This window comes from Musca autumnalis, unplaced genomic scaffold (genome assembly GCF_047663935.1).
Source record: "Musca autumnalis isolate F117 unplaced genomic scaffold, ASM4766393v1 scaffold_3, whole genome shotgun sequence".
NCBI classification, from domain to species: domain Eukaryota; kingdom Metazoa; phylum Arthropoda; class Insecta; order Diptera; family Muscidae; genus Musca; species Musca autumnalis.
This window is the reverse complement of record NW_027411866.1, coordinates 209,910,481-209,922,931: the sequence shown is the minus strand read 5'-3', so window position 1 is coordinate 209,922,931 and position 12,451 is coordinate 209,910,481. Positions and strand designations below refer to the sequence as shown.

At 35.2% G+C, this 12,451-nt stretch overlaps 2 protein-coding genes across 5 annotated transcripts; one reads left to right on the top strand and one right to left on the bottom strand.

Moving 5' to 3' along the window:
- The first annotated feature begins 1,632 nt into the window (after nt 1–1,632).
- Nucleotides 1,633–8,945, top strand: LOC141398790 (uncharacterized). The gene is made up of 5 exons (XM_073976445.1): nt 1,633–2,545; nt 2,616–3,099; nt 3,292–3,498; nt 8,046–8,613; nt 8,697–8,945. Exons 1-5 carry the CDS (start codon nt 2,024–2,026, stop codon nt 8,845–8,847), a joined length of 1,932 nt encoding a protein of 643 aa, XP_073832546.1. The 5' UTR covers nt 1,633–2,023; the 3' UTR covers nt 8,848–8,945.
- Nucleotides 8,946–9,642: 697 nt separating this feature from the next.
- maf-S (MAF bZIP transcription factor K) lies at nt 9,643–11,816 on the bottom strand. Of its 4 annotated transcripts, none has more exons than XM_073976449.1 (3): nt 11,679–11,816; nt 11,358–11,627; nt 9,643–10,233 (listed from the first exon to the last, which is right to left on the bottom strand). In XM_073976449.1, exons 2-3 carry the CDS (start codon nt 11,421–11,423, stop codon nt 9,868–9,870), a joined length of 432 nt encoding a protein of 143 aa, XP_073832550.1. In that variant the 5' UTR covers nt 11,424–11,627; nt 11,679–11,816; the 3' UTR covers nt 9,643–9,867. The 4 variants fall into 4 exon arrangements, with proteins under 4 accessions (XP_073832550.1, XP_073832551.1, XP_073832553.1 ...); XM_073976450.1 differs by having other exon boundaries at nt 11,376–11,627; XM_073976452.1 differs by having other exon boundaries at nt 11,376–11,405; nt 11,679–11,803.
- Between the last annotated feature and the right edge of the window lie 635 nt (nt 11,817–12,451).

Here is a 12,451-nt window from a genome sequence, read left to right as displayed (position 1 = left end):
GATTCCCATGCTCTACCCTACCTGGTCTTAAAGACCATTTCAAGTCCATACTCTACCCTATAAACGTGGATTCTTAAAGACCATTTCAAGTCCATACTCTACCCTATAAACGTGGATTCTTAAAGACCATTTCAAGCCATACTCTGCTCTATAAACATGGATTTTAAGACCATTTCAAGCCCATACTCCGCTCTATAAACGTGGATTTTTAAAGACCATTTACAAGTCTATACTCTTCTCAGTAAACGCTAATTTTTTAAAGACCATTACAAGCCTATACTCTGCTCTACCCAGCAAAATTTATTTGAAGTTGTTCCTTGTGAAGTAGTGATTGAATAGCTTTTTTTGAAGCAGTCCACGCAGAGTCATGAAAAATGCAGTCCGTTCTTCACATTTTGACAATGTCCGATTTGAATCCATTTCATAAATTTTTCACATTTTAGAAATTTCAAAATTTTGCAAAAAAAACTTAAAAAGACAAAGAACATAATTTGTTTCTTGTTAATTATAATAACAGCAATATGTTTGCATCCATAAAAAGTAATTTGTATACAAAAAATAATATAAGTGATTTCGAACTACATCTTTGTTTGTAGCCAAAGAATTAGTTGAATCATATGTTGTTGTGATTTATTCACTACAAAGAACTAATGCAAAATGTGTGCTTAAGAAGTAAATTAGACAGTATCCTCACTGCACCATGCCCTTGTAAAAATCATGACTTCTTTCACGTAAAAAGATGTAGTCCGGAATCACTTGCACTCATGATTTAACTACTTCTTTGGCTACAAAACATTTTGCTGGGTATAAGCGTGGATTTTTAAAGACCATTATCAAGCTTTATAACGTGGATTTTTGATGCTTTATAACGTGGATTTTTGATCCATAAAAGGGGATTTTTAAAGACCATTATTAAGCTCATATTCTGTTCTATAAACATGGATTTTTGAAAACCGTTATAAAGCCCATACTCTGATCTATAAACATGGATTTTTGAAAACCATTATAAAATCCATACTCTGATCTATAAACGTAGATTTAAAGCCCATATTCTGCTCTATAAACGTGGATTTTAAAGACGTTTTTCAAGTCCATACTCGAGCCGATACTCTGTTCAATAACCGTGGATTTTTGAAGACCATTTTCAAGTCCATACTCTGCTCTATAAACGTGGATTTTTAAAGACCACTTCCAAGTCCATACTCTGCTCTATATACATGGATTTTTTTGAAACCATTTCAAGCCCACACTCTGTTCTATAAGCTTGGATTTTTAAACCATTTTTAAGCTCATACTCTCCTCTATAAACGTGGATTTTTAAAGACCATTATCAACCTCACATTCTGTTCTATAAACGTGGATTTTTGAAGACAATTTTCAAGCCCATACTCTGTTCTATAGACGTGGATTTTTAAAGACCATTTCCAGCCCATACTCTGATCCTCAAAAGTGGATATTTAAAGACCATTTTCAATCCCATATTCTGCTCTATAAATACCATTATCAAGCTCATATTCTCTTCTATAAACGTGGATTGTTAAAGACCATTTTCAAGCTCATACTCTGCTTTATAAAGGTGGATTTTTTAAAGACCATTTCAAGTCCCTATTACGTTGGTACAATTTTTATTTGGGGCATGTTCATACTTCCGAATAAAATGGTCCAACAGTTCTAAAAATCCTATGGTGACCAACTAAAATTGCTGGTGGGCACTATAACTGATATTCTTTCAACCATTGTACATCGGAAACTTTCCACCAAACTTAACCTGTACGGAATTGGAGTACCCTTTCGATGTTTTTATATAATGGACAAATGTCTTCCAAGAAGAGCAAACAATTAGAATTGAAAAATTCGTTACAAAACATTCTCTTTGAAGGACATAAACAAAAAACAGCTGATAAATGGGTTCTGCGCAAAACATACAACGCTCTAAAGAAACCATGTCCTTGAAACATCAGCAGGATATGCTGTTGTAAAACGTCTACAGTAGTTTACAGACAAATAAATAATTAAATAAAAAATGTTCCAATCAAAAGACGTAACACCAAAACACAAATATTGTCGGTCTTGTCTCAAAGAAATACGCAATAATGTATCCAGAACTCATCACCTAATGGAGCCGCCAGAACCAGTGATACAATTAAAAAATGGTCGTAAAGCTTCCACATATTTGCAATGTTATTACTATTGCATACGTAAGGGTGGAACGGATCACTTTAATGTGGATAGTCTAATGGATTATGCCTATATCTGCACACGTTGCCGTTTCCAGTTAATGCGTACCATAGATTTTATAGTGAAGTCCCAGAGGAATGAAGATTTCTTAATGTCAATGTATGAAAAAAGTACCCATGATGGTAATGCCGCCGAAGAGTTCGACGAAGAAGACGAAATGGTAAATGACAATAAATATGGTGATAATACAACAACAATAGATTTGGAATATGAATTGTTCGGTGGTACAACTAATTCGGGAGAGGAGGAGTTTGAGGATAACAAATCACAACAAAGTAAAGGTGACAATGAGGACGAGGAGGAAGAGGTATTTAAAAATACATACTTATTAGATAAAATATTTTATTCATGTTTTACTTTCTTTCCCGCCACGCCAGACTGATTTGCTTGTAGAATGTCTCGATCCAAATGATGAGACAATGTTGGATTTCAAAAATTCCACAGATATAGATTCCGAATTAGATATAAATGAAATGATAAATGACATATCAAAAGAGGCAGAATATCAACAAGAAATCGCCCTGGAATCGACAACAAAGAACAATGATACAAATAACAAAAAGCCATTGAAAAAGACCAAAAATTTAATAGTTGATTTTGAAGAAGTCCTCATAGAAACTGAAACGGAAAAAACTTCATCCAAAAGGTCTAAGTCTTCCAAAAAAGTCCTAACAGAAACAGTAATTGAAGAAACTTCTTCCAAAAAGTCCAATCCATCTAAGCAAGCAAGGAACTCCATCACCACTAAAGACAAAAATCAAGGAAAACGCCACAAAGAGAAATATTTTAATTTCAAATGTGAAATTTGCTTCAAAGTCTACAGATTAGAGCGTGAACTATTTGAGCATTATAATGAACATGGTATGTTTGTGTAAATAACCTTAATTGGTAATATATTGGGCTGTTCCAGAACTGCAAGAATCTACTAATTTTTACTATTTTTTCCGATAACATAAAGGAAAAAATGTTATCGTAGTAAAAAATAGTAGCTTCTTGCAGGTTCTGGAACAGAGCAAAAGTATTCCAAATAATCCTCAAATCTTGTATTTGCAGATGTTAACTCTTTGGAATATCCTTGCGATAATTGCCAATGTTGTTTTATGTCGCAAGATCGTCTCAACTTCCATAAAAATGTCGTCCATAAAAATATACAATATGAAGACTGTGAAAAATGTGGAAAACTTATATCCCCCGGTTGTTTACTGGTCCATATGGAAGAAGCGCACAGCAATGAAACAAAATATGAATGTAAAACGTGTGGTAAGACAAAGAGTTAATATAAGAATTTAAATACCCGTGTGGGTGAGTGGAATCCCTCTCATATCAATCAGTGCAGCCTAATTCTATTTTAGACCCATCGTGCTTAACCTAGTAACATATCACTTCTTGAGAAATTTTAAATGGCTGAGTATGGCTTCAAGGCAAGAAAATCATTTTCAAGGCCATTAACTGCTTTATAAACGTGGATTTTTTAAAGACCATTTTCAAGCCTCCCAACAAAAATTCTGATCCGTTAGTCATTATGTAACCCGTTACAAAGTAATGTAAACAAAAATAACTATGTACTTATTTTACTCCTTACTAAATTATGAGTACGGTGGCACAGAGCTTGTGTGTTCGACTACAAATCAGAGTATTGTGTGTTCAACGCTCACCGCCGGCCGGGTACTTTTTTTTAAAACCAAAACTAAGAACAGTTGGCGGCACGGATGCCAACTGTTCCGAGGAAAAAACCGCTACAGCCACATACGCACCATAGGTCGGTAGCGATTTTTACTTTAAAACAGCTGACATTACTTCTTAAACAGTGGTTTTTGTACGTCAAAAATTACCACAAGTAGCGGGAAAACCACTAACTTGGCACACCTGGTTGGCGGTGCACATGTAAGCGCTTAAGCAACTCTAATCTTCCTGTGCGTGGCTTAGTGTGTACTGTGTTCGGCTACATATCAGAGGTTCGCAAAAGATCAAATCCAGCAGGGGGTGAAATAAAACAAGTAAAAAAGTTAAGTTCGCGAACTTTTGTACCCTCCACCATAAAATTGTCTGATACTAAGGGATCGATTATGGATAGCAACCTAAGTTAAGTTTCGTTGCCAGCAACAAATTTAGTAATAGAAATTTTTATTTCTGCATTGAAATTAATACTTATTTATAGCTAAAGTTTTAAAATACGGATATTGAATAAATTTTACAACAATTGTCGTCGTTTGATTTGAGTTGAGTTGCTTTCCATAATCGACCCCTAAATATGGAATATTATTTTCTTTCTTGTCCACAATTTTAGGTGGAAATATTTTGTGACCATGGATACCTAAAATGCATCTAAAAATGTTTTCAATCGGGCGGCACCTTTATGTGGGGCTATATCAAAATACAGAAAATCGGGAGGTACTTTTATATGGGGGCTATCCCAAAACATGGGCCTATGTTGACAGTTATTTGGTGGAGATGTTTTGCGACCACTGGGAACCTCAAATGTAAAATTGCAGGTAGTTCGGTCAAATAATGTAGCTAAAATTCTCAAAATACCGAAAATCGGGAGGTACCGTTATATGGGGTCTATATCAATACATGGACCTATGTCCATATCTTTTGGACTATAAGTTTGTTGGTCATTAGGAACCCTAAATGTAAAATTATAGCTAATTTGGTTTGAAAATGTGACTAAAATGGCAAAATACCTGAAATCGGGCGATACCGTTATATGGGGGCTATACGAAAACGTGGACCAATATAGCCCATCATCGAAATTGACTTGCCTGCAAACAAAACACGCATCTTCCCAAAATTTCAGCGTCCTATCTCTAATTTTGTGGATGCTAGAGTGATTACCACAGACGGACAGACGGACATGCATAGATCGAATGATTATTTCAATGCGTTACAAACGGAAAAACAAACTTAATATACCCTCCATACTATGGTGGAGGTTATAAAAATATGAAGTGTGTTGAAATTGAAAACAAATTTCACCTCACCTGTTCTAAAAATAGAAAATATTTTTTTTTTTTAGCTTTTAGCTTATTTTTATACCATCCACCATAGTATGGAGGTTATACCATCCACCATAGTACGGAGGGTATATTAAGTTTGTCATTCCGCTTGTAACACATCGAACTAATTATTTGCGACCCTATAAAGTATATATATTCTTGACCAGGATAAAATTATAAGACGATCTAGTCATGTTTGTCCGTCCGTCTGTTGTAATCACTCTAACGTCCGCAATAATTGATATAGAGTGTTGAAATTTTGCACGCGATGGTCTTTTTTCCATAGGCAGGTCAAGTTCGAAGATAGGCTATATCGGTCCACTCTTTGGTATAGCCCCCATATAACGGTACCTCCCGATTTTCGGTATTTTGAGAATTTTAGCCACAATTTGTAACCGAACTATCTGCAATTTGACATTTGAGGTTGTCAGTGGTCATTAAACATCTCCACCAAACATCGTCAACATAGGTCCATGTTTTGGTATGGCCCCCTTATAACAGTACCTCCCGATTTTCGGTATTTTGAGCATTTTAGCCACAATTTGTAACCGAACTATCTGCAATTTGACATTTGAGGTTCTCAGTGGTCATGAAATATCTCCACCAAACATCGTCAACATAGGTCCATGTTTTGGTATATCCCCCCCATATAACTGTACCTCCCGATTTTCGGGAATTTTCAGTGGTCACGAAATTTCTTCACTAAAATTCGTCAACATGGGTCCATTTTTGAGGGTCTACATTGTTTTGATAAAACTACCCTCAATTTGACTCTTGAAGTTCCCTGCAGCTGTAAAACCTTTCCGCCAAATAATTTAAAGATAGGTTGACTTCTTGATATAGCCCCGAAGGTGGTACCTTTCACCTAGCTGAACACATTTTTTTAGATTAGATTAGATAACACTGTGCAACAAAATGGAGGTGAAAGTCTGGGGCACTGAAAATTCCTCTTGAGGAAGAAAGGCCTTGGTGAGTATATGAAGAACCCCGAAGAACAGATCCGCGTGAGTCGAACTTCCGCGTTATGGCGTGATGAAATTTTTGTTAGAGTCCCTGTGGGCCATTAGGAATTAGCGTTATATCTTTGTTCTCTGTTGCTTAAGTGCTCTACAAAAATAACAAACAAAGATATAATGCTAATTCATGATGGCTTAAAGGGTCTCTTGCAAAAACTTCATCACGCCATAACCCGGAAGTTCGACTCACGGCGTATCTGTCCTTCGGGGGTTTTAATATACACACACCAAGGGCTTTCATCTCCAAAATGAATTATTTCTTCCCCAACATTTGTGTTCACAGTGTAATTGAAGCAATAGTGGGAGGCAGTAGGAGTCTATCCATTGTCGAAAAGTTGTTCCACCTAAAATTGTGAAAGGACCCTAATTATTCCATTTTAATTAAGACTATTTTGTGGTGGAGGGTAGAAAAAGTTCGGCCCGGCCGAACTTAACGACTTTTTACTTGTTCAACTTCCAGTGGCCATAGTATAACTAGTTATTCTAGTGATCATAGAATAACTAGTAATTCAGTGCGACATGCCCTGGTTAAAATAATGGGTTAATAGGGGGATTTGTAAGTAGTTACGGCTGCCAAAAATCGCTTATAAAACCCATTATTTTGGGAGGACTTTTTTGCTGGGCTATACTCTGCTCTGGATGGATTTTTGAAGACCATTTTCAAGTCCAAACTGTCCTATAAACCTTGATTTTTAAAAACCGTTTTCCAGCCCATACTCTGCTCTATAGTGGATTTTTTATGTCCAAACTCTGCTCTATAGTGGACCTTTGAAGACCATTTTGAAGCCCATACTCTGCTCTATAAACGTGGATTTTTGAAGACCATTTTGAAGCCCATACTCTGCTCTAGAAACGTGGATTGTTGAAGAGCATTTTGAAGCCTATACTCTGCTCTATAAACGTGGATTTTTAAAGACCGTTTTCAAGCCCATACTCTCATAGGTGTATGAGGTGAGAAATGTATGAAGGAGTGACCCAAATTATTGGAACGTTTCGGTGCCAATATTTTAGGAAGTATTGCCTTGTCCCAGCAAACAATTATAGTGTTGAGGTCATAATCGCAACGACTACCCGCTATTAAAATTTCAAGTCGATCCGAGATGTGGTCTTAAACTGAATTAAGGCGCTATAGCGTTGGAATTTTTTAGATGAAGTGTCTGAACGAAGTAACCGTCATAGGCCATCTTATTTTGATAGTCATTTCCGTAGGATTTTTTAGAGCTTTTCGTCATGATGGCAGGAAATTTGGACTTGCCCACGAACGAAAAATGATATCGTTGCAATCAGAATTCAAAATCTAGCCCTCAAAGGACAACCCTTGAACTGCAATTATGGGAAAATCTGAACTTTTGTCAGGTAGCCTTTGGATAATTATATAATTATAGTTGTTGTCGAATATACCTCTTGAAACTGTGCAATGTTATTTTAGATGTTGTTGTTTTTGTTTTTGTAGCAACATGTGATATGTTTGTAAGTTCATTTCCTAGTTAATCATCCATTTTTGCGCTTGGTACTGATGTTAGGAAAATTACATAATCGCTGTACTCCCTAAGGAAGGTTTGCCAAACGGAAATAGCACCACAATGGGACCAAATATGTAGACATAAAATGTCTGCTCCAGAACTGCAATAATAAACTAATCTTTACTATTTTTTATATTATTTTCATTTGTGGTAATAAGTTTTCCAACAACAACAATTTGATTAAGCCAGACTATTTTGAAAAAACAAAATTGCAAACGCTATCCCAAAAAAATTTAAATTTAAAATTTAAATAATTTTTTATTTACTTACAGATCGCTGTTTCTTAACAAAATTAGCTTTTGCTAAACATCAAACAACCATACACGGATCTTCCAAATTAAGTCGATATGAATGCTCCCAATGTGATCGTTTCTTCTTTACGGCGAAAAATCTTAAAAAACACATTCAAGCGGATCACAACAACAAGACACACCAACAACAAAATAATGACAAATCGGGCAAAGAATATCTATGCGATATGTGTTCGGAAACATTTACAACAAAAACTAATTTAAGAATGCACCTACAAAGACACAAAGGAAAAGTGCTAAAATGTTCCTATTGTGAAAAAGAATTTGTAACAACAAAAGATTTGCGAATTCATATGCGTTTTCATACCAGAGAGTTTCCGTTTAAATGTGATCGCTGTTCACGTACCTTTGCCATTAAAACACATTTGGATCATCATCACAAGCAGCGGCATGAAGGTGTTCGTTACAAGTGTCAAATGTGCGATAAGGAATTTGGTCATTCGTTTAGTTTGCGACAACATTCATTTAAACATCGCGGTTATCCCTATAGCTGTAAATTGTGTAACAGAGGATGGCCATCAATGTTTAAGTGGGAACAGATAATGAATAGATTTATTAAAAATAATTTAGAATATAAAAAATAATTTTCTTTTTTTTTTTCATTTTTTCTAGAACACGTGTCCATTTGAAAGCTATGCATGGAGATGCATTCAACGGAGTAGAGTATTCAGATGAGCTGGCAGATCAGTATATTGTACGAAATAATATTGAAAAAATGTATGCCCGTGTAGAAGTGGATGCTGATGGGATAATGCTGCGTTAAACACAATTACTATGTTAATGTATACTAAAATTATATTTTTATAAGAATAAAAATTCAAACAGACTACGTGACATGGTCTAAGATCAGTTAAATGACAATCGTGCTGTTATTTCTTTAGAGGAGGGAGTTAGCATGTTACCAATGAGAAACTCATTACAAACGAGATTGAATATAATCGGACCGTAGGATTATTTACATCAGAACATAAGGGTGCAGGGAGATTAAACTTGCTTGTATGGGCTGTGATCTTGCATCGTAGAATTCTCGTCCTCCCTCCCACATAAAGATGGTTAGGTTTTTCAAATCTTCGAGACAGGGTGGTAATGGTGTTGATTTCTTGAAGATTCAAGAGAATTGTGGACTATATGTGTCAGAGACAAAATATATACTCTCACCTTCTTATAAAACGTAGCTCCCATTACCCTTTTCATCTTTCTTAAGAACTTCTCGTGCATTAGCAATCGCACATTTAAATCTTTTGTCTCCTGAATAATTCCCTCCTTATACATCTCATCTTTTTTTTATACTACACAATAGAACAAAGCTTCTGTTACGGTGACTCGGGCATAATGAAGTGTAACCTAAAGCTGGTTTGGTTATATTTTGTTATTAAATGAAAAATACAATTGAATTCTTACCTGACGAGGAAGGGCATCGTGAGGAACACCTAGCCACTTGAAGACTTATCATGTTTTCTACTGCATGACCAAACCAGCGATTATAGTCAATTTTGCTTTATGAAGAATCACCATACCATAATGGTGGGTATTTTGATAAAAAAATAACGCCTCTTGCTTGTTTTCAATTTGCTATATGCTATAATTATCATATATGTATTTTGTATATAACTTAATTTAATCATTTATAGGACGTATACATTGTGAGTGTGTATATGTTAAACACTCTTTAAAAATAGAATTACATTATACAAATAAAACTATAAAGTGGAAAATAAAACTTGTACTACAATCACCGCTTCGCTGAGGAAACACAAACAAAAAAAGAGAAACCGAAAATGTTCTAACATGTTTCCAGTTCCTGTGGTATTGGAATATCATTGTGGGCAGCAAATTGTAGCAACGCTGCATATTTCTTTTTCCAATTTTCAATTTCTCGACTACATTGTTCATTTTCCTCGTGCATTTGTTCCAATTCAATCCATTCATGACTTTTTTCAGTTTCCAAAACATCTTTTTGTTCGATACGTTTAATCCGACAACTGGCAGCATATCCACGATTTTTTAGAGTACGACGACGTTGTTTCATTCGTACAATTTCTTCACGATTTAATCCACGCATTTTTAGTGTGCGATTTAGATCACGTACCGAAATTGAAACCAATTCATCATCACTGATATCGGGTATGGGACATGGTGATAATGGGGCCTGTGTTGGGTAAATAGAAATACATAAAATGGGAGAAGAAATTAGTTCATGTTTTGGGTTTGGTAAGATGTGGTGCTTGGCAAGTTATTATTGGTGTATTATCAATAGAGTTATGACTTTTTGGCATTTTTTCTCAAAAATATGATATGAGGTTGTAAAAAAGTCATAACCCTAATGATCAAATGTATACCATGAAAGTTGGATTAAAAAATACGGCCTGTGCTTGCAGTATTAAACAGCGGACCAATCTGGGGGAATATCGTACGTAGCACCGGTCTTGAGATATAATTGTTTTGATTTTGTTGGATAGAACGAATTCTCCACTGAAGAATTCAATTGAAAATACACACAAAAAAGGTTGATTTGAAAAGGGGTGCAGAATAAGGTGGTACTTGGCAAATTTATTTACGGTTGATAAATTTGGTTGCGCTAAATTCGTTCTCAGTCTCCTTTTTCTGTAATTTTTTCTATATAGCCGCCTTCGGCCGTCTAAGTCTTAAGTCTTTCTGCTATGGACAGGTGCAAATCTAGGGCACGGGAGCAAAATATCTTTTAAATTGAACATTTTTATCTAAGTAGCGGACATTTAAGGAACTTCGGAGGCCCATATCTCGGGAAGTATGGATTTCCGCAATAAATGTTATATATAGTATTTGTGATCTGGGTAATGAGACCTACCTGTTGAAAACATTTGTTCCCGATCCGAGCTTAAACTCATCTTAAGCCAATGTTTCAATCAACTTTTATGACGGCAGTTACTAGTTTAGATAAACGCCAGTTTAATAGCCAAGGGTACAATGAAATATGTATGTATATATAGGCGAAGATAAGGAGAAAGTAAGACCGGAACATTGTCTTGTTATCATGGAAGTAGTTATTCTTTTTTCTCCATACTTGAGACAAAATGTACTAGGTTTTGCTTCATTTTAGTAATAACGCCTTCCTAACTGTCTTCAAGTAGTTACCCTATGTAACAGAGGCCCATCTTTCCACAGAATATTGTTTCTGAGAATTTCCACATTACAAATAAATTGCCAAACACCCTACAAATGTTATTAACTACAAAAACAAACATGCATTCCTTTGTAACGCAATTTGCTACTTGATAAAACTATTGCATTTACATAAAGATCTTCAGTTACCATTGTTGATTTTAGATTGCGACTCCTTGACTGATGTAATTGATCCATAATTTTTCAGTTGTGAAAAGATGCCAAGCAAAAAAATTGGTATGTATAAGGCAAGCGATGTGAGTTTTTTTTTGCAAGTTGTGATGATTTCCCAGTTTTTTGTTTCCAGAAAAGTTGACGACGTTGTGTATTCCAACCAATTTGTTTGTGGGTTGATTGAAGGTAGAAAGAGATTAATAATAGTTAGTTATTAATCTTTTTTGCCTATATAATAAATTGTTAATATTTTCTAAGTAAAAAATAAACAATAAATACCGTGAAAAAGTTGAGACTTGATTGGAAACGCACAACAATAAATAATATCAGAAAGACAACACAATCAATTTCTATTTGCTGCTATTTTGTCAGGTTGTTTACAGAGCTGATGGTAAATATAATTACGGCGTACAAAATGTCCCTTTCAGAGTGAACGTATAAATAAATGTTTTGAGTTGCCAACCATCATCAAGCTTCTATTATAAGCTTTGTTCCTTTACGTTACAGTTTTACCAATTTTAACACGAAAAGCGTTCCTTAACTCCAAAAATTAGTAAAAAACAACTTGAAGCAAAATGTAAGAGCGTTTTCAGACGATAGGTTTTGACTGCTCAAAAATGCGTTGTCCGTTTTGATTGTCAGTCGTAATTTTCATATCCAGTGTTGCGTTTTTGAAATCATTTTATACAAGCATAATTTTTGTACAAAAGGAAGTACGGTTTTACATAAAGGTATCTAAAATGTCCATGTGCGTATTTATTGTATTTGAACATTTTAAAATAGAGTAATTCTTGTGAATCCCATAAACGCAGGTAAAACGAATGGGTTAAAATTGTTAATAGGGAATACCGTAATAATTTCCCAGCAAAAAAGTTTGGAAGTAGTGCAATGCAGAGTTATGATTTCAATACATCTTTCGATGCAGTCCACACGGAGTTATGAAAAATACACTCCGTTCGATACATTTTAGAAGCACTCGCTTATAGGTCCCTAGCCAAGCAAGCCAATTTTTTTATCCCTACAGTCGCAGCCTTTTTTCTGAACACAAGAAG

Bases quoted from the DNA above. Each gene is read 5' to 3' on its own strand.
- LOC141398790 (XM_073976445.1), top strand. From the start codon at position 2,024: ATGTTCCAATCAAAAGACGTAACACCAAAACACAAATATTGTCGGTCT. The intron at 2,546-2,615 runs GTATTTAAAAAT...CCGCCACGCCAG, and splicing joins ATGAGGACGAGGAGGAAGAG to ACTGATTTGCTTGTAGAATG. The intron at 3,499-8,045 runs GTAAGACAAAGA...ATTTACTTACAG, and splicing joins ATATGAATGTAAAACGTGTG to ATCGCTGTTTCTTAACAAAA.
- maf-S (XM_073976449.1), bottom strand. From the start codon at position 11,423: ATGGATCAATTACATCAGTCAAGGAGTCGCAATCTAAAATCAACAATG. The intron at 10,234-11,357 runs GTAAATGCAATA...TACCCAACACAG, and splicing joins TGGTAACTGAAGATCTTTAT to GCCCCATTATCACCATGTCC.